General features: G+C 43.5%; 1 protein-coding gene across 3 annotated transcripts; it reads right to left on the bottom strand.

Annotated features, from left to right (window-relative positions):
* Positions 1 to 2,513: 2,513 nt before the first annotated feature.
* On the bottom strand, positions 2,514 to 25,756 carry ATP6AP2 (ATPase H+ transporting accessory protein 2). 3 transcript variants are annotated; one of them, XM_023248896.2, is made up of 9 exons: positions 25,595 to 25,755; positions 18,488 to 18,618; positions 16,435 to 16,566; positions 11,132 to 11,227; positions 10,370 to 10,507; positions 9,454 to 9,507; positions 7,858 to 8,007; positions 6,947 to 7,066; positions 2,514 to 3,570 (listed from the first exon to the last, which is right to left on the bottom strand). In XM_023248896.2, the coding sequence occupies exons 1-9, from the start codon at positions 25,632 to 25,634 to the stop codon at positions 3,376 to 3,378; spliced, it is 1,056 nt and encodes a 351-aa protein (XP_023104664.1). In that variant the 5' UTR covers positions 25,635 to 25,755; the 3' UTR covers positions 2,514 to 3,375. The 3 variants fall into 3 exon arrangements, with proteins under 3 accessions (XP_023104664.1, XP_004000457.1, XP_044906646.1); XM_045050711.1 differs by lacking the exon at positions 2,514 to 3,570 and adding an exon at positions 4,927 to 4,956 and having other exon boundaries at positions 25,595 to 25,756; XM_004000408.4 differs by lacking the exon at positions 25,595 to 25,755 and having other exon boundaries at positions 18,488 to 18,670.
* Positions 25,757 to 26,117: the final 361 nt, after the last annotated feature.

Genomic DNA, 26,117 nt, shown 5'->3' with positions numbered 1-26,117 from the left:
TGGGTTTTGTGCTACTAGCTTGGAGCCTGCTTTGGATTCTGTGTCTCTATCTCTGCCCCTGCCCTGCTCGCTCACTCTCTCAAAAATAAATGTTAAAAAAATTTTTTTTAAGTAATCTCTGCACCCATTGTGGGACTTGAATGCACGACCCTGAGATCGAGTGTCACACGCTCTACCAACTGAGCCAGCCAGGTGCCTCTAAATAATAGTCTTAACGTGTCTAATTACAAAAGAAAAAATAAATAACTGTTTAGGGGAAAAAACTGGCAGATACCACCTTAAACAAAGCTAATGTCACCAGAAATGAGACATTGACATCCATGCGCCTCCTGACAGGGACAGGCTGAGATGGACCCACCACTTCTGTGGTATTCTTTCTGAAAACATATAACCTGAATTTCATCATGAGCAAATATCAAACTCAAGCTGAGGGACATTCTATAAAATAACTGTCCATTACACTTCAAAAACAAACTGTTCCAGATTAACGGAGCCTATGCAAACAGGAGAACTAAATGCATTGTGTGCTCCTGAACTGGATTCTGAGCCAATAGAAGGCTCTTAGTAGGACACATGGTGTAATTTAACCAAACCACTGTTCCCATTGTTTGCAACCAAGAAACTGGCGAGGACACATCAAAGGTACAACCATAGGCCCAAGCAGACTTCCTGGGATTTAGCACTGTTATTTTAGAAAGCATTCACAACCCTTAGAACATGATAGTGTACTGAATGCTCATTCCCACAAACTTGGGAGTATTACCATCCCCATGATGTAGATTTAAAACTGATTCAGAGATTGAGGGATTTGCCCAAGATCATTCAGCAATTAAATGGTGACATGGCAAACTGAAGTCATCTGTAGGACGACCCTTGATGCATTTTAATCACAGTACTTCTTACTAACGGCCTTCTCCAACAACTCCGTTGTTCCAAGAAACCATTGCATAGTCATTCCGTGACAAAAAGGCTAGAAAGAAACTGCCTGAGCCTAAGGTTAGAAGGCCTGCTCACTGACCCCAGTTCCTATGTCCTTTGCAAATTGTTGGTTTGATCATCCATTAAAAAGTAAGTTCATGGCTTCTCCATTATTTGGTATCAATGAAAATGTATTCAGATTAACATTACTTCCAAACAGCATAGCCAAAGAAATATCATTCCTAATAGAATAGTTCTATATCATTCCTAATAGTTCTATATCATTCCTAATAGAATTAGGCCTTAAGCAGTACCTAACACATGTAGAATCTCAGATATTTTATAAACCTGGAATATTCTAATTACATAAAAGGTGATTGGGTTTTTTTTTTTTTCATCTGTCAGTAGTCTGTCACGAGTCTAGCTTTCCTGCCTCTCACACAAATCCCGACACTGTGATTTATGTTCCTGAACAAATTAGACTTAATTTAAGAGCAAATCATCAGCAACAGGTATAATAATCTTGGCAGAACATTTATTTTAATTAATTGCTTTCTGCCTAACAGACAGAAGGGTGCTGATGCCATCTACCCTATAAGGATTAGTGCGGTCATGTAATTTTTTTTCTCCCCTAGAACTTAGTCTCATCAGTTTTAAATTACAAAGGCATTGGTTTACCTCATTATAAAATCGTAATCTTCTATGGCAATGTTTATATAAGAAACTTGTGAAAGAAACGTGGATTTTAACTACTCTGTAGCATTATACATTCCTGGCTCCCCAAACACAGGCCCTGTTGAGTTCTGTGGAGGTCAGTGTTCTGGGGCTAAGCAGCTGAAAACACCTTCACCCCCATAAACTTGCCAGGGAGTTAACAGTGGAGAATACACATGTGATTTTAGGACAGTGTCGTTTCTTTTCTTGGTGAAGTTATCAGCTTGACTGTTTATGGTTAAATGAGAGGCAAGAAGAAAACCTTCCTCTATGGACATTTAACGCTGTAACTGTTAAAGGCGTCTTGCATTAGGTGGTAGAAAACACACTAACTAGACTCCATCTTTTCCAACCTGCCAACTTCAGTGTTACTTAGAAATGATTTGATGATCTTTCCAAAGAAGAGGCACAGAAACGTTTCACACTAAATCCAAGTAGGGTTCCCAGGGGCAGGGCAGCATAACTCTCCGACTCAAGTAATCTTGCTACATAACCATGAAATTTGAAATTCTATTAAAGGTTATAATTTTATTTCTTAAAAGACTTAAGACTTTATCTTAGTCCTTCCTATTTTGACCGATTACTTATCCGTCTTTTGAATACCATAGGGAAATTTAAGCTTTTCCTACCTCTAGTATGAATTCACCACATATTCTGTATGAATTCAGTAACAAGAATGGTAATTCAGATGTCTTCCTTGTCTTGATACCGAATCTCAGAGACAGCGAGAATAAACAAATGTAAAAAAAAAAAAAAAAAAAAAAAAAAAACAAACCAAAAACACGAAACCGTTTGTATAACAAAACTGCCAATTCTGATTAAAACCCTGTTTAGTTCGGTTTGTACGATACAAAATAGATTTAGTATTGAAATGACACAAATTTGGAATCATTAACTTTATTTGTCACTCTTTATAGACATTGGTCCACTTCTGCATGAAAAGTAGGGAGCGTCTCCTTCCACTTAATATTCCAGAGAATGACGTTGTACCACAAACCATTAACAGTAACTTACACAGGGGGAAAAGTTACTAAAAGATTTTATATTCAAGCCCCAAGATGTCCCCCAAATATTGGTTTTTGTGGGTATAATTATAGGTATCTATAACTCCACAAAGCTGGTTTCTTTTTAGATCAGTGTAGTATTTTTTAACACCCACACCATGACCTGCATCACTCAACTTTCAGGAGAGGTTAAAAAACAGCTATCCTCTGTCAATCAGATGCAGTGCCCACTCTAAGTAACTGTGTAAGAAGCACTCTTATAGTTTAGGGCTACTTGAAGTTAAAAAGTTTCTATCTTGTTGCAGAGATATTTACATCAAATTAAGACATTTACACATAGTTCATAGGATGTAACAACTGAAATATTTTCACCTATCCTGTGTAAGGAAGTTATTAAACACTCATAAGTTTCTCTAATTCAGTGCATTTTCCCAACATAAATAACACAAGCTATTCTAAATGTTTTACATTTATTTCAGTGCACATTTCCAAATGTTAAATGGAATGAAATTATATTAAATGGTTATATCATATTTGAGCATATTATGGAATCTAATCACACAAATCAGTTCACATCAATATTATAATTCACTTTAAAAGAACATCACAGGCACACAGAACAAAAATTTTTTTTCTTTTTTATAAATTTAAAGTATACCATCTACTTTCAACTACACTAAAAGATTTAACAAAACAGCCAATTTCCAAACCCCTTTTCTAAGTCTGGCATAAGGAAAGTTCAATCCATTCGAATCTTCTGGTTTGTCATCCTATAAATAATGCTGTCATATCCAGGATCCATGTTCCAGATATTGTAAGAGGTGACAATCACAGCCAAGGCCAAGGCGATCATTATCCAAAGTACCATGTTGAAAACCACTGAATACTCAAGGTTATACTTATATGCAAGATTATAGGGGCTTGGTGGGTTCCTCTACAATGAAGAAAAGAAAGATATCAAAAGGGAAGAATTTTAAGATAGGAAATTATCCCAGTTTGGTAGCTATGATTCATTTATCTGATGATCACTTATTTCTAGGTGGAATCAAGACATGCTTATACTAGGAGGAACCAAGAAGGGGAGCTTTCCCAGAAAAGGTAAGCACATGGTCAGTGGAAGTATAAACCAGTCCAACTGCTTGAGAAAATGGGGCAACACCAGTAACGTTGAAAGTGTGAACATCCCATGATCTGGCAAGTCCACACCCTAAGAACCACTGCTGTATGTACCAAGAGACGCGCACAAGGACATCCATTAACAGCACGGAAAATGCGGCACATCCACACGACAGAACCCACAGCAGGGAAGACTGAACTACAGCCTATGTGACCCTTGGAAACAAGAATGAGCAGCAAACGATACAGAAAAATACAGATAGTGTGATTCCATTTATGTAAAATTCAAATACAGGCAAAACCAAACAACACTGCTTAAGGATAAATCCATTAAGTGGTCAAGCCATAAAGAAACAAGGGCATGATTAACGTATCAGGGCAGCAATTACCTGTAGATGGGGAGGGTAGAGAGAGAAGACGAGGTTCCTAGGAACAAATATTCCCTTCCGCTTTATACAGTATTAAAATGTTTTTCCTTAACTAGCACCACACACATTACATGTTTGTGCGCATGTTCATCCAGCTGGGGCTTGGTGGAGGTGGACTCTATTCCAGGCCTGTGCAAAGGCACCGTTTGGGAAACAGTTCATTCTGACTAGAGAACAAAAGGAGGGAAACCGCAGATGTGGCTCGAGGGAAAGTATGGAGAATCTGGCCTGGAGCCTATGGCCAAGGAAGAGGCACTGACCCGTTTCAAGCAGGAAGTGAGTGACAGGACCAGGTTTGTCTCGAGAGAGAAGAGATTGTAGCCCCACAGCCCCTGCACCTGGCGTGCTGTAAGCACGCAAACGTTTCCTTAAACACTTCCAACTAAGAAAGCAAGCTAGTGATTTCCGTGGGGAGAGAGAGGGTGGGTACACACACATGGGGGGAGCCTAGAGAGGAGGCAAACGTTAAGGGATTTCACCCTCGAAGACCTTTCTTTTTTCGGGGTAAATGGGTTCCCTATCCCTGTGTACATCTCCCTGCATCTTCATATATTCACAGAGATCATCACGCACAGTCATCACCACAATCGAATTGTAGAACGTTCCCATGACCGTAAAAAGAGCCTCAAGCTCAAGGCCTCATTTCCAGTGAGGTTGGCAAGACTGTCAGCACAGAGTTGAGGGGCAGACGCTGGACACAGACCACGGGTCTGGGCAGAATGGTGTTTATTCCCAGGAATGTTTGGTACCAGTCTCCCATCTCAAAGTGGTTTCGTCTATTAGTATTAACAGATAGGAAACTTTAAAAATTCAGATTACATATGTAAAATGTTAATTCACAACCTTGTAGGTAAAGAAAATCCAACAACCACCACCTGGTTCTTGCTCCTCACCACGTGCATAATAATTTCAGAAACTACTTCCTAATAAACCCACTTTATCCATTATAAATTCAGCCTAACACCTCAGAGCCAATTCACCTCTACAAAACTGGTTTGTCAAACTCCCTAAACAAGGGTACCTTCTTCAAACTGGCACACTTCTCTTTGGAACTGCTTCACATAAAACTAGCGGGCCTGATGTAGACAATGCTGAAAGAATCTAGTATTTAAAGTCTCTGGTTACATTCAAATCTTCCTTTAAAAACAGTGTCCTGTGGGGTGCCTGGGTGGCTCGGGTCATGATCTCACAGTTTGTGAGTCTGAGCCCCACATCGGGCTCTGTAGTGTGGAGCCTGCTTGGGATTCTCTCTCTCCCTCTCCCTCTCTCTCTAAAAACAAACTTAAAGTTCTTTTTTCTTGACTCCTTTATTTCTTTAAATTGTTTTGTAGCCTATACCCATATTCTTCTGAGGTTTTTGGTGGTCTAACGGACGCTTTGGTAGCTACCTTGCACTCACGGTGGACTGGCTCCACCTGCTTTACGGTGTTCTGAGTTCACATCTGGGGACGCCCCCTCCACTGTGGCTCGTGGGGAGGGAATGTCCTACTGGAGGTTTTACACAGACTCCTGCTGGGCACCGTGGGTCTTTACCAGCCTGGGACCAGGGTTTGTATTAATTTCTTGGCCTGGGACTTTCTGGAACTTGCAGGTAATAGAAATCTGAGCTGCACACCAACAGGAAGGTGGTCCTGTGGTTAAGAATTCCCTAAGAGACATTTCCATCCCCAAATATACCCCGACTACATAGGGCCCAAGCTGCCCTTCTGTCTCCTGCTGGTGGGCAGGTGACGGTTTTCTGGTCTACCCTCTCCCTAAGGGCAGAGCCCTGACAGAGTCTCAGTTTTATATGGAGGGGTCAGTTTCCAACCCCACCCTTTCAGGGAGCCAAGGGCCTTGTTTCCGGTCTCCTGGTAGCCCAACTGGAAATGTGCCCAGGGTAGCCTGCTTACTAGTTTCCAAGTACCTCTTCTTTATTTGCTCCTTAAGAATTTCCCTGTCTTGAGAGCTAAGCTGTGCACTCAAAAAGCTGTTTATGTTTTATGAGTATTTCTAAGTGCTCTGCAGTGGAAAAATTGTTGGACTGTCTAGCTTGCCATGCTGTCTTAAATCAGGTCCTCCAACTCCAATTACAGAATGAAACCACCTCAAACCAGGCACCTCTAGCTTACCTTGAACAGGCATTACCTCTGGCCATCTTTAAGTGCCACACCGCACTCAGTAAAACTGAGCACGGTGGCGGCTGCAAATGGGTCCAAAAGGGAGTGTCTACAAATGACGGGGAAGCTAATTGCTCCACGCCATGAAGCCAACCGTTAATAACGGCCACACGACGTTCGGGAGTATCCGCGATGCTACTCTCGTATAGGTGCGTGTATAACATGTAAAGCACGTGTTTTGCTATGGCTGGCACTCTCGCCCAGGACCCTCTAAATGCTTAAAGCAAGATCCAGGCCAAAAACTTGTGGTACATTATCAGGAGTATACAGAGCAGATCGTAGCAAATGAGGGACTATGCCACACAGATGGCGTACCTCCTGGAAAAGCAGACTCCACGTGCTGAATCCTACCACTCCTTGCGACAGCAATATTTGAATTCCCTTACCGGCTTTGACACATTTATCCCGAACTCAAATTCTTGCTTTATCTGATTACAACCCCCAAATCCTGGCAAAACACATATGTCTATGTGAATAAGCAACCTGTGTTTTCATTTAAATCGTTTTTCAGATTTCCTGACTGTTCTTCCATGTCTCCCACAGGTGATCTAGGACTTTGTGGGTTTTAACTTTATAGTTTTAAAACGGGAGCTAAAAATGTACTCACCTCTTGTTTTGCCTCAAGAATAGTCCTTGTCTTCCTCACAAGAGATGTGTCAAATGATCTGACGGTCACTAACTCTACCACAGCATTCCCACCGTAAAGGTTATACATGTCATCTGCAAACTGAAGAGGTACTGACATCACTATGAATCACAAACACGTATTTATTAAAATAATTTTAAAGCCCTGTGCACCTACAAGAACATCTGCCTATTGGCTAATGAAATACACTATGTCTTAAAGGTTTGATTATGTTAAAATATTCAGAAAAGTTCACCTTCGACATATATTCAAATGTTCAAAATGAAATTAAGAAGAGACAAGTTGTTGGCATGTAAATTGGGGGAAGGGAAGTGGGAAAGGGAAATGAAAATCTTCCTAAGTGGTCTCTGGTTCATCACAAACACCTAGAAAGTTTAACTCACCGAAGACTTGCAGGGGAGCAACTCCAAGGGCAGAGAAAAACTAGCATTTATTACACATGTACCACACATCTACTCAGTGTCTGGGATTGTGCTAAGTGCTCTCCTTCGATGATTTCCATAGGGCTAATGGGGACAGAGTTTCAGTTAGGGAAGAAGAAAGTTCTGGCAGTGGACAGTGGTAACAGTTGCACAACAATGTAAACGTATTTAATGCTACAGAAACGGACACTTAAAAATGGTCCAAATGGCAGATCTTGTGCGTATTTCACCACAATAAAAAAAGAAAAAAGTACTGTGCTGGAGTTAGTGATCTGCCAACATTAGAGAGAGGCCTCCTGGCACACACCTCTGACCCACTGTACCCTGGGACATGAAAATGAGGGGTCCTCCAAGAAGGGGAAACTTCAATTAATGGTACTTCACTAAATGGATTTTTCCACTGAGAGGCTAAAAGTGAAATGGTCACACTCTAACTGCTCAGTAATTTACCTTTTGCAGAGCATCGACAAGAATCTTCGAAGCATCTCTGAATTGTTCAGAGTCTTCCCCATAATGTTTCCCAATTTCATCCAGACCTGCCAGCTCCAGCGAATATAAGTCAGGAGAATGATCCTTGGCTAGATGCTTATGTCGAGACAACTTAGGAGAACAAACAAAAGGAAGTGGATAAAGTAATGTCAGACACAGCCACTTGAAGTTTTATACCTAACTAGACTAGGCTGAACAGAACCATACCAGTGTGCCACAACACACAGTCTACTAAAACGGTGGCAGACAGAATCAGTTGAAATGGGAGTTTCCGAGAAACCCAACACAAATCTCATTTTTAAGAGCAGTTTTAAGACTCCTTGAACATTTAATAAAAGCTCTTTAAAAAACTCCTTAGTTAAAAAACCTCAGATAGGAGGGAATGTCTGGCTAGCTCAGTCAGTAAAGCATGCAGTGCTTGATCGCAGGGTTGGGAGTTGGAGCCCCACGTCGGGCCTACGCAGAGCTAACTCGAAATAAAAAAACCTTAGATATGAGCCGGTGTATGAAAGAACAGATAGTTGGACCAGTTCGATCCCAAGAGAGCATGAGCCATCAGTGCTCAGAGGGCAGATACCTCCCAGATGCCCTCCTAGACCACCTGGGCTGACCCCTAGCAATACACCTCTAGACTCCCCAAACCAACCTGCTGAAAACTTTGGGCAATAAATTCAGAAGACAGTATACAGGTAAGTTTTCTTATTTCAGTAACAGGAGGATCTTTTCGAAATTATTCATACAGGGGAGCCTGGGTGGCTCAGTCAGTTAAGCGTCCAGCTCTTGATTTTGGTTCAGGTCGTGATTTTACAATTCGTTGAGTCTGAGCCCCTCATCGGGCTCTGCGCTAGCAGTGCAGAGCCTGCTTGGGATTCTCTCTCTTTGCCCCTCCCCTGCTCGCTCACTCTCTCTCAAAATAAGTAAATTTCAAAAGTATTTAAAAAAAAAATCTCACACACACACACAATATACTGCAGGGATATTTATTTCCTTCCTTGTGACAGCATTATTAGTCCAAACTGTTATTTCTATTTGTTTTTTAAATTTTATTTTAGATAAAGCACGTGCATGCACAAGCAAGAGAGCAGGGAGAGATTCCTAAGCAAGCTCCACGCTCAGTGCAGAGCCCAACCCCATGATCGTGAGATCATGACCCGAGCCAAAATCAAGAGTCAGATGCTCAACAACGGAGTCATCCAGGCACCCCTGTTATTTCTATTTTGGACCCAAAGATAAAGATAGAGGAATCGGGTCTTAATGTCTCTCAAGAAATCAACAGCCCTGTCAGGACTACAGTGAGGGTGGCCTTACTCCCAGGCCTGTGTCCTTAGAAGATACACTCCCTGTCTCTCCCAAAAGCAAAAATGCAAAATAATTTCACTGTAACAAGAGAGGAGTTCAAAATTCCCAACACCACTGATTTCTCAATTTTCGTGCTATCATAACTCTAGGGCATACTTAATCAAACTTCAGTTGGTTTCACTATCATTCAAGGATTCTCAGGAAATGTCTTTTGGAACCAAAATAAATGAAACTGAAATACGAGAGTAACCTACTTACCAAACTTGAAATATCGTGTAGCACTTGCAATTCAGAAAGAAAGAGCAGATCAACCTGCAGAGAACCAAAGGAAATAAGCATTATTTTAAATCTGCACCAGAGATCTGCGTTTTGCCATTTATCACGTAAGGAACAAGATACTACAAATGTTAAGCACAGTAAGTGACTTCATGCAACAAATGTCCTCCATTTGGCAGGTTCACTTCAATTGAAAATGCACATAAAAACATTATTTCCTAACAAAAAGGTGATGGTCATTCCCAGCACAGGGACTACCACTCAACAGCTGTGTTGCTGATAAAGGCACGATAAAGCATCCAAAGTCTCAAGGGGCCTTCCCTCAGGGCATCACAATACTCTGACACACTGCAGTGAGATCCCACCAGCGGCCCCGCCTGCTCCCCTTCCTTGAACATGTTCTGCAGCAGAGCAGAAAAGATGGTGGCCCTGCTCAGCCACGGGAGGTGAAGAGGGGAGGCTGCCACAGAGGCGGCATGCCGCGTGCTGAGGCTGATGGGAGTGAAGAGTGAGTGCCTCCCTCCACTGTATTGCTGAGAATCAGGAAGAGGAGGCAACGCGTCAGATATGGCAGCGAGTAACGAGTATCGGCCTCTACGTAACCAGATCAACACAGCTCCACCCATCGGGTGGTTTGTGTGACTTCTGGCCGTCTGCATTCACTGGTGGCAGCCCTCGCACGAGAACGCAATACTCATTTGCTCAACTCACAAAAAAGAGTCTGTCTAGTCAGGAGATTCGTTTAAAAATTACACTAAAGGAAAAAAAGAATCTACTCCAGCAGTCAATTTGTAAAACTTGTCATTTCCTAAAATTGCAAGTTTGCTCTCATGTCAGAGAGCATAAGGAATGGGAAATTAGTAATGATATTTATTCATTCAGTGACAGCACCACTTACTTCATTGTTCCTACTCAGAGAATTGAGGGGAAGTGAATTGAGAACAGAGTTTTCTTGAAACAGGCGATTGCGGAGCTGTCGTAATGTTACTGAGAGGTCTTCAAAAACCGAGTTCGCCTTCCCCACCATATACACTCTCTGCAAGAAGAATCCAAACTTTTGTTACAGTCGGCAGACTAATTCTAATATACAAAGTAAATACAAAATAGAATATAGGTTATATGTACTATATATATACAGAGCATATGCAATCTTTCATGAAAGTAGGTTTTTAAAAATTTATTTAGAATGCGTGTGTATGGGAGGGGCAGAGAGAGGGAGAATCTCAAGCAGGCTCTATACTGTCAGCATGGAACCCAACACGGGGCTCGATTCCATGAATCGTGAGATCGTGACTTGAACCAAAATGGACGCTAAACCGACTGGGCCACCCAGGCACCTCCATAAAAGTAGTTTTAAATTTTCATTACATAAGGAAGCTTATTAAAATAATTTTTTTAAACATTTATTTATTTTTGAGAGAAAGAGAGAGAGAGAGAGACAAGGTACGAGCAGGGGAGGGGCAGAGAGAGGGAGACACAGAATCTGAAGTAAGGCTCCAGGCTCTAAGCTGTCAGCACAGAGCCCGATGCAGGGCCTGAACTCACGGGACTGTGAGATCACGATCTGAGCCAAAGTTGGAGGCTTAACCGGCTGAGCTATCCGGAAGCCCCAAGGAAGCTTAGTTTTTAAAGCATCTTCAGTAAAAACTGTATCACTTACCTCCTCACTGGGAGCCAACTGCAAAACTACCGGAGTTTCTTCAGAAAATAAGGAGTGAATGGAATTTGCAACGCTGTCAAGACTAAAAGGAACTGCCTGAAATTTAAGAGTAAGACCTCAATTATCATTGGAACCCAAGGGGTAAGAAAAATCATTCAGCAACAAAAGAGCCTTAAAAGAAAACAAACAAAAACCCCATCATTTCCTATGTAAATTCAAAAGACCCCCATCATTTCGAAACATAAACAGCCTTTTGAGGGTGCAGACAAAACAGCCCTTAGTGGGCCAGGAGTATGTATCTCCCAATAAGCCTTAATGGGAAATAACTTGCCAACATGAAGGACACAACACTCTTGCACAAACTATCATTTTCTGGTCCTAGGTCATGTATTTTAAGCAGGAAGTAATTTGGCTTCAATATGGATTAAGTGTGTCACAATGAATGTATATTCTACTAAAAGGTATTAACTTGTATGTAAGAGGAGGTCAGAAGAATTTAATTGAAAGAGAACTAGACTTCATTTTCCATTTCAAAATTTTTAAAATGCTGAATTTAGGGTTTATCTCCAGATAGAATGAAGACTCAGACAAGGCATAAAGTATGTCATAAGAATTTTGAAGCCTCTATCTTGGGACCACATCAAATTAAAAGAACCAATTGTAGCAAAATCTACTTTTTTCTTGAAATTGTTTTTACTAAAAGTATAACATACATGTAATAGTGCACAAATCTTGGGGTAAAAGCTCGAGGAATATTTACAAATGGATATGCTCATAAAGCCCAGGCAGATCAAGACAGAACGCTTTCAGAGCCCTAGAAGGCTCCCCATCCACTCTCTCCACGCCCAAGGGTAACCAAAATTGACTTCCATCTGCATAAATTTTTTAACCCCACGTTATTTTTAAAAATAAGTTACAGTAACATTTCCCCTCAAAAAATTACGCTATCCTCAATATTACTATAGTAAAACAGCACTATAATAGCATTTTTGTTTTTAATGGAGATTTCTTACAGTGATTGTTTTCCGGTAATTCCCTTCGCTAACATGGTATACAGGCAGAAAGAAAGATGATTAATAAATCTTCGATGAAATCCCAGCATCAAAATGAAATTGATCAATTTCATGATAAACCAACTTTTTCTCACTCAAGCTGTGTACTAATTCTTCGCAAAATTCTCTTAAAATAAGTTCTGGAGACACTGAAGGAGGAGGAAGAGTCACACTTGCAAATGCACACTGTCACGGTGCCCGAGGCGGCCCCGAGTGCTCTCCTCTTGCAGTCACACAGTTCACCTCAGGCTCTGGAGGGAACACAGGAGACGCGACACACTCTCCAGCCTCATTCCACCTTGTCAAATGGCACTTGTGTCAGGAAAGTGCCAGATTAAAGGTAACATATCCTTAGCAATCAAATTGGAGAAGCTAGAGTCAGATAAGAGCCAAACTGTAAAGGGAAAATCACACAGACCACTAAGCTCAGAAAGGAAAAGGCTCAGCTGCTTAAAATCCGGCTCGTTTTCTTCCACTGTATTAGAAGGATGTGTGTGTTTGTCCCGGAGAAAATGAAATTCCTGTATCTTTAGACTTGACATTCTAATGAGAACAGCTGGCTAATCAAGTAGAAGCTTCATTAAGGGGAATTCTAAGACATTCTGCTTTTGTAGGTTTTGTCCTCTGAGCCTTGGATTTCATTCACCACCTACTGCCAGGAAAAGTATTAGGAGCAGTCAGTCAGGGTCAAGCAATAACATGAGCTCTTTTTACAGCTTCTACTCATGTAAAATGAGGCTGGTCTGTTAAAAATGTTGAGTTTCGGATTGTATGTGATTTAAATTCTTAGTAGCATTTTGGATATTTAATAATTTTTTTTAAGTTTATTTAGGGGCACCTGGGTGGCTCACTTGGTTAAGTGTTCGACTTCAGCTCAGGTCATGATCTCACTACTTGTGAGTTCGAGCCCGTGTTGGGCTCTGTGCTGACAGCTCGGAGCCTGGAGCCTGATTTGGATTCTGTGTCTCCCTCCCTCCCTCACGCTCTTTCTCTCAAAAATAAATAAACATTAAAAAAAAAAAAAGTTTTACCATTTATTTACTATGAGATAGAGAGAGAGAGAGAGAGAGAGAGAGGTATGAATGGGGGGATGGGGGAGAGGGCAAGTAAGAATCCCAAGCAGGCTCCATGCTGTCAGCACAGAGCCCAATGCTGGCTTGATTCCCACAACAAGATCATGACCTGAGCTGCAATCAAAAGTTGGATGCTTAACCAACTGAGCCACCCAGGCACCCCTATATATTTATTTTAAAAGGATCTTCCACAATGATTTTCACAGAAATTGCATACTTAATAATCTTACTATGATTAAAACATTTTTAAAATCTGCCTCTTTTTTAATGTTTATTTTTGAGAGAGAGAGACAGAGACAGGGCATGAATGGGGAGGGGACAGAGAGAGAGAGAGAGAGAGACAGAATCTGAAGCAGGATCCAGGCTCTGAGCTGTCAGCACAGAGCCCGAATCAGGCTTGAACTCACAAACCACAAGATAATGACCTGAACTCAAGTTGGACTCTTAACTGACTGAGCCACCCAGGCACCCCTGCCTTTTTTTAATAGGCTCCATGCCTAGTGTGGAGCCCAATGCGAGGCTCAAACTCACAGCCCCGAGATGAAGATCTGAGTGGAGATCAAGAGTTGGATGCTTAACCGACTGAGCCACCCAGGTGCCCCTAAATCTGCCTTTTGATTTTTATTGTTCCCTTTCTTCCATTTGTTCTGAGATTCTTCTGGTTTCTTTAGCTTATTGATTTCCAATCATTTAAACTAACATGTAGCATTTAAGGCTATAAATTTTCCTTATCACTTTAGCTGCACCCCACTATTTTTTAATATATGGTACATTCACTGGTATTTAGTTCCAAATAATTTCAAAACTCCCACTGTGATTCTCTCTTCAACTCATGAATTATTTGGGAGCACATCTATTCCAACTAACTTTTCCTGTTGACTTAAGAAATTTTTTTTCAAGAGATATATAGAAAAACCATATACAAAGTTTAGGGGTGCCAGGGTGGCACAGTCTGTTAAGCGTCCGACTTCAGCTCAGATCATGATCTCATGGTTCGTGAGTTTGAGCCCCGCGTCGGGCTCTGTGCTGACAGCTGGGAGCCTGGGGCCTGGGGCCTGCTTCAGATTCTGTGTCTCCCTCTCTCGGCCCCTCCTCCACTCATGCTCTGTCTCTCTCTCTCTCTCTCTCTCTCAAACATAAAATAAAATAAAATAAAATAAAGAAAGAAAATGAGGATTTACCTCTCCCACGTCTCCAACCACACAGCCCCATACATGCACTCCGTTTCTCTATCTTCACCCTCCCAACAGTCATAACTTTCACTGGATCCATATCATTTCATTATTATGATGATTACACAATATTCTCAGCCTAGCCTTATACTAGACAATTACTGCTTTTCGGTTTTGCTCTTCTAGTCCCTAATGGCAATAGGAAATCTGCTATCTTTCTACTCTCATTCCTTTGTAATGACAATGCCTTTTCTGTGACAGCTTATATGATTTTCAGTGTGCTTTAAACCTGAGGAGTCATCTATTTTGTTTTTACCACTTCCAAATACATTTTCATTTATTTATTATTTCTTACTGAACCATAGTCGACACGCCATACTCGTTTGCAGGTGTACAGTCATTTGACATTTATATGCATTAGGAAACGATCACTATGGTAAGTCTAGTTACCATCTGTCACCAAAGTTATTACAATATTATTGACTGTATTCCCTCTGCTTTACCTCACATCCTTATGACTTGTTTCATAACTGTAAGTTTGTACCTCTTCATCCCCTTTACCTATTTCCTTCATCCCCCCTACCCTTCCAAATACATTTTTTTAAGTATTTTGAGAGAGAGCGAGTGAGAGCGTGAGTGGGGGAGGGGTAGAGAGGGCGAGAGAGAGAATCCCAAGCAGGCTCTACACTGCCAGCGTGGAGCCTGATGCGGGGCTTAAACTCACGAACCATGAGATCATGACCTGAGCCAAAACCGAGAGCTGGACGCTTAACTGACTGAGCCACCCAGATGCCCTCCAAATACATTTTTAAGGTATCGTTTTGTGGTTTTCAGATTTAAGTGCACTGTCGTCAGAGAGAGTGGTTTGATACTAATTATTACTTGTTAAGATTTGCCTCGCGGTCTAGTACATAGCCCTTTGTAATCACGTCACGTGTGCTTTGGAAATACTAGACCACAGAAAGTCTGCAAAATTCCTCCCAAACCATCATATAGACCAGTCTCACAATGCCATGAAATTAGAAACTGAAAAATCAAAAATTACTTGAAAAGAACCCACACGTGAAACACTTCTAAATAACTCATGGGTTAAAGAAATCACAATATAAATTATGAAATATTTAGAAGTGAATATCAATGAATGCATCACCTATCAAAAGCATCATCTAACTGTGTCATAGTTTGTATCCCTTCCTTTAACTCCTTCACAATGTTAACTATGTATTTTCAAATGTCTTTGAGATTGGTCAATTATCTGTAGCTCTAGGGATTAATTTGGTTTGTGGCACCTGCTGACTCTCTCATGACATTTTTTTTTCTTGCAAGGGCTTTGTAAATTCAACTCATTTTCAATTTTTTTTTTTTTTTTTTTTTTTTTAACCAAACCAGCCCCGGGCTGTGGAAGTTCCATATGCGGTGGGTCATGGGAATTTGGAGCACAGCACTCTGCACAGCACAAGCCTGTAGTTCTGATTTCTCTTGGGAGACTCTTTGGGTCCCACCACCGAGAGCGGTAAGCCAGCCCCTCTATGGCAGCCCTGGGGCAGTTGGGGCTTTAGCAGTCCTCCTTCTGAGGACGAGACAGCACTCTACAGCCCCTGGCTTTCTGCAGGGAACATAACTCCAGCTTCAGCTCTCGCTCACCGCTGTGGCGTTTGAGTTTCCCATTCCTATCTGACAGCTAGGTGTATTTCTTCCTTGTCTGAAAGTTCAGTTACGCACATAAAAGCATTTTGGTGACTTCTACGTGCCAGCAGTGGAAGGAGGGTCTCTCACGACAGCTCAGCCAGCCATACTGCCTGAAGAGCCAGTGAAGGAAAGAGGGAAGCAGCAAAATAGCCTCCAGTCTCCTTCTTACACAAAAATCAGGTAAAATTCGGAAGGGAAAGTGACAAGACAATGCTCGAGAAAATGTAGACAAGAGAAGTGTGCTTAGAACACAATTCATAACGACGGCTGACAAGATTAAAAATGCATGCCTTTGATTTTGTATAATAAATACTCACATTCTCCAGAGGGTATGAAATGACACTGCCTGGGGGTAGAGCGAGTTTGTCTACTCCCTTCACCAACACCAGAACAGTAGCCCGAGGACGATGGAACAGGTTACCCACCGCAAGTCCTGGCCAAGAAAGGTCCTAAACATTGGAAAGCATGAAACGGTGCTTAATTATTAAGTCCAGAAACCATTTCCTCAGTAACATCTACTGAGCAGAGCCAAGGGGTTCTGGGATGACACTGGCAATGAAAATTCACAGGGAGAGCAAAGGTTTCGTTTAAGGCAGCGGCTGTAATCTAATGGAGGATACAGATTTCAAGCTCCTTCGTGCTCGTACACTTCTATGGATCTGAGATGACAGAGTCAGTCATCTCACACCTTTTGTGGAAGAAAACAGACAAGTAAACAAAATGCAGGTACTTTTCAAATTCCAGATTACAAACTATTCTCTTCATATAAACATGGACGTTTTCTTCCCCCACATCATCACTTGCCCTTATCTACAGCATGGCTTCTCTTTCACAGGGACGCAGCAAAACTATCACCAAAAGTCTTCTCTATAGACTCAGCTCTTCATAAAAAAAATTCCTGCTGGAAGTAACCCATATTAATTTACTAATAATTATTTCTAAGGGTTATTTTGACAGCCATTGTAGTCGATTTTAAGTTTGTAAAGTGGGGCGCCTGGGTGGCGCAGTTGGTTGGGCGTCCGACTTCAGCCGGGTCACGATCTCGCGGTCCGTGGGTTCGGGCCCCGCGTCGGGCTCTGGGCTGATGGCTCAGAGCCTGGAGCCTGTTTCCGATTCTGTGTCTCCCTCTCTCTCTGCCCCTCCCCCGTTCATGCTCTGTCTCTCTCTGTCCCAAAAATAAATAAACGTTGAAAAAAAAGAAAAAAATTTAAGTTTGTAAAGAATTAGGTACAAAGTTCATCCTTATACGTAAACAACCAGTCCCGGCCACACAGGGAGCTCAGGGGCTCCACCCACAGGCCCAGTAGAGAGTAGCTCCCAAGCGTGGCTTCTGGTTTCAAGGGCACTCAGCACCTAGGAGGAAAGTTCCTTTGAGTAACTGATGATATCTAGAGGCCACATCAAAAGCACCAGATTTATGAAGTGGGAAGAGATAATGACAGCAAGACAGAGCAAACTGCATCTCCTATCTTCTAGCCCTTAACTTCAGATCTCTCACACTGACAGGATCTAGGCCCCCTCCACTACATCATGTAAGCAGCCAGTTACTCAACAGGTTATGGCTTCATTGTGGGAAACCAAGGTCCCAGGCTATCCCACAGCTACTGACCACACTATCTTCTTAAACTCAGGCAAAATGCACATGCATTTTATCATTCATAATAAACTGCAGTAGGCTGAACGTTTGTGTCCCCCCCCCCCCACCCGACACACACACACACACACACACACACACACACACACACACACACACACACAAATTCAGGTTGAAAGCTATTCCCCAATGTGGTAGTATTAGGGACAGACCTCAGGGACCTGATTAGGTCATGAGGACGCAGCCCTCATGGTGGGGTTAGTGCCTTATAGGCTTCCCCCCGCCAATCTGAGGACATGAAAAGAAGCCAGGGGTCTGCAAACTCGAAGAGGGCCCTCACAAAGAATCCCACCGGGCTGGCACCCTGATCTTGGACTTCTAGCCCTCAGAACTGTGAGAAATAAATGTTTGTTGTTTCTATACGCCACCCAGTCTATGGCATTTTGTAATAGCCCGAACTAAGATAAAAAAATATATCGTGTACTGAAAAATAGGTACAACTATACATCCTATGAATTGGACAGAGGCATTCTCTCATATACAAAGAACATCACTACTCTGAAGAATTACATGGTTAATGACTTATGATGATTGGGTTTCATAAGCAAGCTTATAGCACATCTCTAAATCTCCCCAACTACAAATGAGCTTTTTTACTTCTCTAATCTGTACCCAATATACCTATGTTTGCTTGTTGCTTTCTTGGGCTATTAGCAGAAATCAGCAAAAATACTTTCAGAATTAGCTCCCAATATCTTTTTTTTAAATACACATACTTCTTTAACAGAGAAGCCCATGGACAATGCAGCCACGTCTGGGATTCGCTCTCCTGGTATAGGCCAATTTCCATCTCGGAAAACAACAGACCCTGGTGATCTTAATATACTAAACTCGTTCCCCAAAACACCTGGAAGAAAACAGATTAATAAATGAATGATCAACATCATAAATCTTTTGCACCCACGTTGAAAATTATTAAATATAGAACATGTTTCCCCATTCTTGACTTAGCATACTATATATTATTAGACAAAATACTGAATCAAAAACATCAAATTATTTTTCAAAGTACTGCTCTCAGAACCTAAGTCGATACATTCTGCTCTAACAGAGGCACAGTTATGAAACAAGATTCTCCTAATGATCTACCTGCCTTCCTACAGGTAGCCCTTAAACAGGGGGGCATGTGGTACTTCGGCAAGAATTAGAAATCAATGGCATTTCTCCAGCATTTAAAAATGCAAACAAAACCCTGGCACAGACTAAAAAGGAAGAAACTTGAAATCCCTATTATTATGTCTGCCCTCAACCCTGTCTTCAAAATGCAAACTCATAAAATTCCTAGTCTTTCACTCTGAAACTTTAGCAAGTTCGCCTATCTTAGGATGGAGATCTTTCTTTACATCCCATAAGCAAATAAGGACTGTCAGACACTGGGCAGAGGCAGTCAGAATATGAACACGTCATATGAACCAGACAGAATATGAACACATCAGACTTCAGAAGCAAAGTAGTCTAAGAAATAGTATTTCCGATGGGTGTATCAAGAGGCTGAGGAAAGGTATTCTGTAATAATAAAGCCCACTAGTCTAGCTAGGGAGCCTGGGATTAACAGGCGAAGGATGAGAATAAAGGGACTATTTGATAAGCCCTCCGGGGGCTAAGGATGAGGTCTTCGGCCTCTTCAGCCATTTTGTGTTAACCCATGATGTCTAGCTTACACAAGAACATGTAACTAATGGAAACTTTCAGATTCCTATGAAAAGATTAGCTCCAAGTCCAAAACAAATCTTAGCCATGCTTACCTCGTATGAGAAAATTAGACTTTAATAAAGCATCACTGTTATTCTCTTGACCTCAGGAAAGTATCACTTATGGGGTATGGGAATAAAGTTGGAAGCAACAATAAATGTTTTGGTGTTGCAGTACTGACAGTAAATAAAAGGCCTCAGGATGGTGCTGATACAACATGAAGAGTTATGAGTTTCAATTCAGCGCAGCCGCCAGAGCAGGAATTTCCAAAATGTTCTAGCCGAAGGCAGGCAAAAAAAATTAGCAGAATGGGATGGCTGTCTGTAACTGATGGACACCTTGGTTCACTCAAGTAGTGGTTACTGCAAACACTAAGGAAAACGGGGCAGCAAGAGACCTATACTTTCCAAGTACCATACACATATTTGGGTCTGGAGACAGTCCTGTTCTACAATATGACCCTAATCACTCAACCCTGGCAAAGAAAGCTATACGGAATGACTTTGCCCCTCAACGTTGTTGTTTTTTTTTTAATGTTTACTTATTTTTGAGAGACCGCGAGAACCAGGGTAGGGGGGAGGTGGGGGCAGAGAGAGAGGGAGACAGAGGATCCGAAGCAGGCTCTGTACTGACAGCAGAGAGCCCGATGCAGGGCTCGAACTCACGAACCATGAGATCACAACCTGCAGTCGGACAGGCGCTTAAACGACTGAGCCACCCAGGCGCCCCTGCCCCCAACACTGTAGGCAGATCCCCCACTTCTGTGCCTGTACAACAGTCCTTCAGGAGTCTTGAGCTTTAGAAAACCTTATGCTGTGGCTCCCAGACTGAGAAACTCTACCAGAATATAACCAGGGAGGGAGGACACCACCTCAACTTACAAACCCTACATTTGCCAGCAGTCATCTCCACTGTGCCAACATTCCAGTCCCCTGAAAAGTCCTTCCTTGTACTGAACTGAAATGAGCTTCCCAGCTTCTTGCAACTTACTTTATCACCCCGACTCAGTCTTAACAGATAACCTCACCTCCAGTTTCAAGAGAAAACCGAGGAATCCCTCCCACTGCCTGCTTCCTCTCCCTACCACAAATTTATCTGCACCAGCTCCTAGCCTTATCTCCTCTCCCTCCAGATGTTGGCAGGGACGTCCCTCCAAGAGTCTGACATTATCCTGGCATTCAGCCTTCTTAGGGACCTTCATCTGCTCACCTATTAGTCATTCAATGTTTATTATGCCACTATTCTGGGAAGACAACCGATCAGGAGTCAGGCGGCTATGTGGTTGTAAGCATAAAAAGCTGGCCCTGCTGAATATAAGCTCCACGAGGGCAGGGATTTCAGTTTGTCTTGTTCACACAATATCCCCAAGAGCGGGAGAACAGTGCCGGACACATTGGTGCTCAAGAAATAGTTGCTGAGTTAATGAATAAAAGCCACACCTTGCACTACCAACTTCCCCTTTTCAACTGGCTCTTTCATTTCAGCATAAAAATACACTTAGAGTGCTCCCATTCTAAAATTACAACCACAAAAAAACCCTCCTTTGGGCCTACCAGCCTCTGCTTCCCTTCAGAGGAAGAATCCTAGAAGAGTAATTAACCACCATTTGCTTCTCTACTTCATCTCACATTACTACCTAAGCTCCCCCATGCCACTGAAACCACTCACCAAACCCAAAAGACAATTCTCAGCCCTTAATTCATTTAACTTCTCAAAGCACCTGATACTGAGCAACTCCCTCCTTAAAAATCTTCCTGCCTTGACCCTCATGAAGCCCGGGCTACTGTTTGTTTTTTTCCCCAGTCCTTCTGGGACTTGGTCTCTTTCTCTTCCATCCTTTAAAACAGTGATGTCCTAACTTTTTAGATTTCAACTGTTTCAGTACAAAATCTGAAAGTAGCCCCAATATACACATCAAGTACACACGTGAGGACAGACTATACATTGATAATACATTACAAAACACACAAAAATAGAAATGTTTTAAAATGTTTATTTGAGAGAGAGAAAGAGCAGGAGCAGGAGAGGGACACAGAGGGAGAAAGAGAGAATCCCAAGCAGGCTCCACACTGTCAGGTCACAGCCTGACACAAATCTCAATCTCACAAACTGTGAGATCATGTTCTGAGCCGAAATCAACAGTTGGACACTTCATCGACTGAGCCACCCAGGAACCCCCAAAACAGAAATTTTTTTAAGACGATGAGGTAACTGTGTAATATTCTTCCCAATTCAACCATGAGAAAACATCAAACTCAAATGGAGGGACATTCTATGAAATATTGGACCATTAGTATTAAAAAAAAACAACAACGGGGAGTCTAGGTGGCTCAGTTGGTTAAGTGTCCAACTCTCCATTTCAGCTCACCTCATGATTTCCGGGTATCCTGAGTTCAAGCCCCGCACTGAACTCTGACAGTAGAGCGTCTGCTTGGGATTCTTTCTCTCTCTTCCCCCTCCCCAGCTCACGCTGTCTCTGTCTCTCTCAAAATAAATAGATATACTTAAAAAAAAAAAAACCCAACAACACAGGAGATTAAAATGGACGTTCTAGTACCCTCTTCTGGCATCCCAAGAGACCCCTCTTTTGAGATCTGAGGGCTCCATTCTTGACCCTCACCGCTTTCCTATTCTATATCCCTGTCCCTGGCTGAGCCCAGCTACTCCTCAGGCTGCAAACACTACAACACCGATGGCTCCCAGATTCTTCCCTTGAGCCCGAGACCCACAGACCCAACAGTCAGCTGAGCAGTTCCTTCTAAGCCCCACGGGCCCTTCAAACTCAACAGGTTCCAAACTGAACTGTCTTTTCACAGGCTCCTTCAGTATTCTCTATCTCAAAGGATGACACCACCTTTCATGCAGCTGCTCAAACAGGTCTTTAAATCTTTCCTCAGCACCACAGCCAATCAACTGCCAAATTCTGTGGATTTTTTTCTTCTTATCTCATATATCCCTTCCCCTCCAGGTCCATTTGCACACTCCAGGTCCTTACCGGGTTTGCTAGAACTGGCCGCCTTATGACCTGTCACACCATTCTCTGAGCCAGCCTTTCTAGAACCTTTTCAAAATAAGGGTGTGCTCATTCACCCACCAGTTTAATCACCTTCACTTGCTGCCCAGAGCTTTGGAGACAACCCAAAACATGACACCCAAGGAACTTCACCAAACTTACTTCTTCTGGGATGTCCCCAACTTAACTCTTATACATTCAAGCCCCACCAAACTACTGGTTCTTTTGCACTCACATCTCTGTGCTTACACATGCCTTTCTGTCTAAACTGCCTTTTGCCCCCACCCCAACCTTTCACATATTTGCCCCCCTCTCCCCCCAGGGAAATTTCCCTCAGCTTCCCCATTCTGGGAGAGAGGGTAAGTATCCTTCCCTCTAGAACTCCCACCATACTATGCTGTGATCAATGAACGGTGGATGGAATCAGTAAGAGAAAAAATAAATAGGGGCCCCTGAGTGGCTCAGTTAAGCATCTGACTCTTGGTTTCGGCTCAGTTCATGAGTTCAAGCCCCACACCGGGCTCCACTCTCAAAGTGCAGAGCCTGCTTGGTATTCTCGCTCTCCCAACTGAGCTCTCTCCCCTCCTCAAAATAAGTAAATAAACTTTCAGAAAAAAATAATACATAGGTCCTACTTTTGACCTCTGGGGCATCACTGACCACATCACACCCCTCTTCTACAGGACACTCCTTCAAATTCCACGTGTTTGCCCTTGGCCTTTCCTCTCCAGGCTAAACACCTGAATTTTTTCAAACACCCCTCATGACATGGTATTGATAACCCTAGTTCCCTTCCTCTAGTCTCTCTCCAGTTTAGTTAACACCATTTTAAAGGACTTCTATTTTTTCTCAAATAGAGAAGCCCAATCTCTTAAAGATGTTTTCCACTAAATCACATTTAGTCATTGTGGAAAATAGTAATTTAACCTCACATGACAAGACCAAGCAATGCAGAGCTGACAAGATCTGATTCTTAGTCTGTACGAACTAGACTATTCTAGTTAGGAAAGCATGTTCAAACCATGTACAGAAGCAATTACTTTGCCTCAGACCAAAAACAAACAAAAAACACCTGAACTTCACTGAATCAAAATAGTATCAGTCACAACATTAAAAGATGGAATTTCGGGGTGCCTGGATGGCTCAGACAGTTGAGCGCCGACTTTGGCTCAGGTCATGATCTCACCGCTGGTGAGTCTGAGCCCCGCGTCAGGCTCTGTGCTGACAGCTCGGAGACTAGAGCCTGCTTTGGATTCTGTGTCTCCCTCTCTCTCTGCCCCTCTCCAACTCATGCTCTTCTTCTCTCAAAAATAAACGTTAAAAAAAAAAAAAAAGACGGAATTTCAACAGACAGTTAAATCCCAGTATCAAAGGGAAGATTCTGAAATTTCAAAAACCGTGGGTGCCTGGGTGGCTCAGTCAGTTAGGCAGCCGACTTCAGCTCAGGTCATGATCTCGCACTTCCCGAGTTCGAGCCCCACGTCCGGCTCTGTGCTGACTGATCAGAGCCTGGAGCCTGCTTCGGTTTCTGTGTCTCACTCTCTCTCTGTCCCTCCCGTGCTTGCCCTCTCTCAAAAGTAAATTAAAACATTAAAAAAATTTTTTTTAATAATTAATTTCAAAAACTGAATTAAAAACATCCCTCAAAGTAACTTACTAGGAGTGCCTGGCTGGCTCAGTCAATTAAGTGTCTGACTCGATTTCAGTTCAGGTCATGATCTCATGGTTCGTGAGACTGAGCCCTGTGTTGGGCTCAGCACAGAGCTTGCTTGGGCTCTCTCCCTCTCTCTGCCTCTCTCCCGCTCGTGCACACACGCGCACTCTTTCTCTCTCAAAAGAAATAAACAACCCTTAAGAAAAAAGTAACAGATAGGTCAGGATGAATTTTCCAGAGCCAGGAGCAGAAACGAAAGGAACAAGACAACCCTAAAACTTGGGGGTATGAAAATAAGTATAGCTATCATCAACACACCACCCTGAGCACACCTCCAGGGATGGCCAAGACCTACAGATTTCAAGAACATCAGTGGTCTATACCCTCATGCAGAATTAAACCACCATTCCAAAAGTGGGTCGGGTCACCCCAGCACCTCACAAAGATTTTTAACCTACAGGTTTTAGGCACACTGGGGAACAGAGCCCCATTTCTCTAAGTTGTTCTCAACTTGGCCTCTTGTTTGCCACTGTCTGAGCCCCCAGGCCCCATCATTCCCATGCAGTAGCAGCATTTCCATTACCTGCACCACAACACACATAATGGAAAAGACCCACACTTTGAAGCCAGCTGTCGTGGATTCAGTTCCAGCTTTGCTGCCTACTACTTGCATGGTGTTGGGTAATTTATTTAGGCTTGACCACCCTGTAAAGCGAGGACGATGTCCTCTTTAAGAACTGCTATAAAATTCAATGAATTCCATGATGCACAGAAAGACGCCAAACATTAGCTGACTTGCTCAATACAAGAGAACCCAGGTTCCACCCTGAAAGCTACCATTTACCTGACATGTGACCCTAAGAACGTGACTCACATCTTAGTTTCCAAATCCTTAAAATGGAGAACCCTGACAAACTATTGAGAGGTACTCTGAATTTGCCTTTAGAAAGAATCCTATAGAAACAAGCACTCCACCTCCAACTTTTGTATCCTGAAACACGTTAAGGGAAGAGAGGGGATTTCATCAATTACTGATGACAACCGCTAGAAAGGACGACGGCAGAAAAATGCCAAGAAACGCAGCATCTGATGGCAGCTAAGAAGTCTGCCTTCCCTTTCTCGCAGAGGGCTGCGGTTCCACAGTTAATTGGGAAATGCATCCCCGTGCTTCCGGAGCCGGAAAAGACCCGCGGCAGGACCAGCGGACGCGCCTTCCTGGAAGAGGCGGCGGGCGGAGGCCGGCTCAGGTGCCCCCCACACGGCCCGGCCCGGCCCGGCTCCGCCCCGGCGGCCCTCCAGACTGCGCCGCCACAGGTCGGTCCGAAGAGAAGGTCGAGGGGGAGGCGGCTGGGGCGAGGCCGCCTCCGGTTGCCCGCACTGCGGCACCCACCCCGCTGCCGCCCACCTGAGGCCGCCCCCGACCCCCGAGGCTCACGGACACCCCGAGCGCGCCCCGGTCCTCACCCGCCGCCAACAAGGACAGGAGCACCACGAGCACAGCCATGGTTCCGCGGCGGCCGCAGCAGTGCAGGGCGGCACGGACCCGGCCGGCTGAACGCGAGCGACCACCGCAGCGGGAGGGGGTGACGCTCTCTGGCTCGTCCCGACTGCCTGAGACCGCCCCGTCGTCGCCTCCGCTGGGACGGCTGGCGCCTTCTCCACCAATCGCCAGCTACGTCGCGGCTTGCGGGAGAGACGTAGGCTGGGGATCGTCAGGCTCTTGGGCGGGGCCTAACGTGATGGATGGGAAGACCTGCCAATGGTAGGCAGCGATTGAAGAGTCGAGCAGCTCCGCCCCCCGGCCCGTGACCACCAGTCACGAGATTGAGGGTAGGGCAGGGGGTCGGGGATGTGGGGGATGACGGAGCCAGTCGAGGGATCCTGAGTGCCCACGGGGTGGGACTGGCTCCCAGGTGCGGACCCCTTGGCCGATCTCTGGTGACGGTCTCCAACCGGTCTTTCCTGGTCGCATGGCTCCGCCCCGCTA

Source organism: Felis catus, chromosome X, assembly GCF_018350175.1.
Source record: "Felis catus isolate Fca126 chromosome X, F.catus_Fca126_mat1.0, whole genome shotgun sequence".
In the NCBI taxonomy this organism is placed as follows: domain Eukaryota; kingdom Metazoa; phylum Chordata; class Mammalia; order Carnivora; family Felidae; genus Felis; species Felis catus.
The sequence above is the reverse complement of the archived record's forward strand: the minus strand, read 5'-3'. Positions and strand labels throughout refer to the sequence as shown.

Excerpts from the sequence above, each read along its gene's own strand:
- ATP6AP2 (XM_023248896.2), bottom strand. The coding sequence starts at position 25,634 with ATGGCTGTGCTCGTGGTGCTCCTGTCCTTGTTGGCGGCGG. Across the intron at positions 16,567-18,487 it reads TGGGCTTCTCTGTTAAAGAA|GACCTTTCTTGGCCAGGACT; the intron begins GTATGTGTATTT and ends TCCAATGTTTAG. Across the intron at positions 8,008-9,453 it reads TACACGATATTTCAAGTTTG|TTGTCTCGACATAAGCATCT; the intron begins GTAAGTAGGTTA and ends TGTTCTCCTAAG.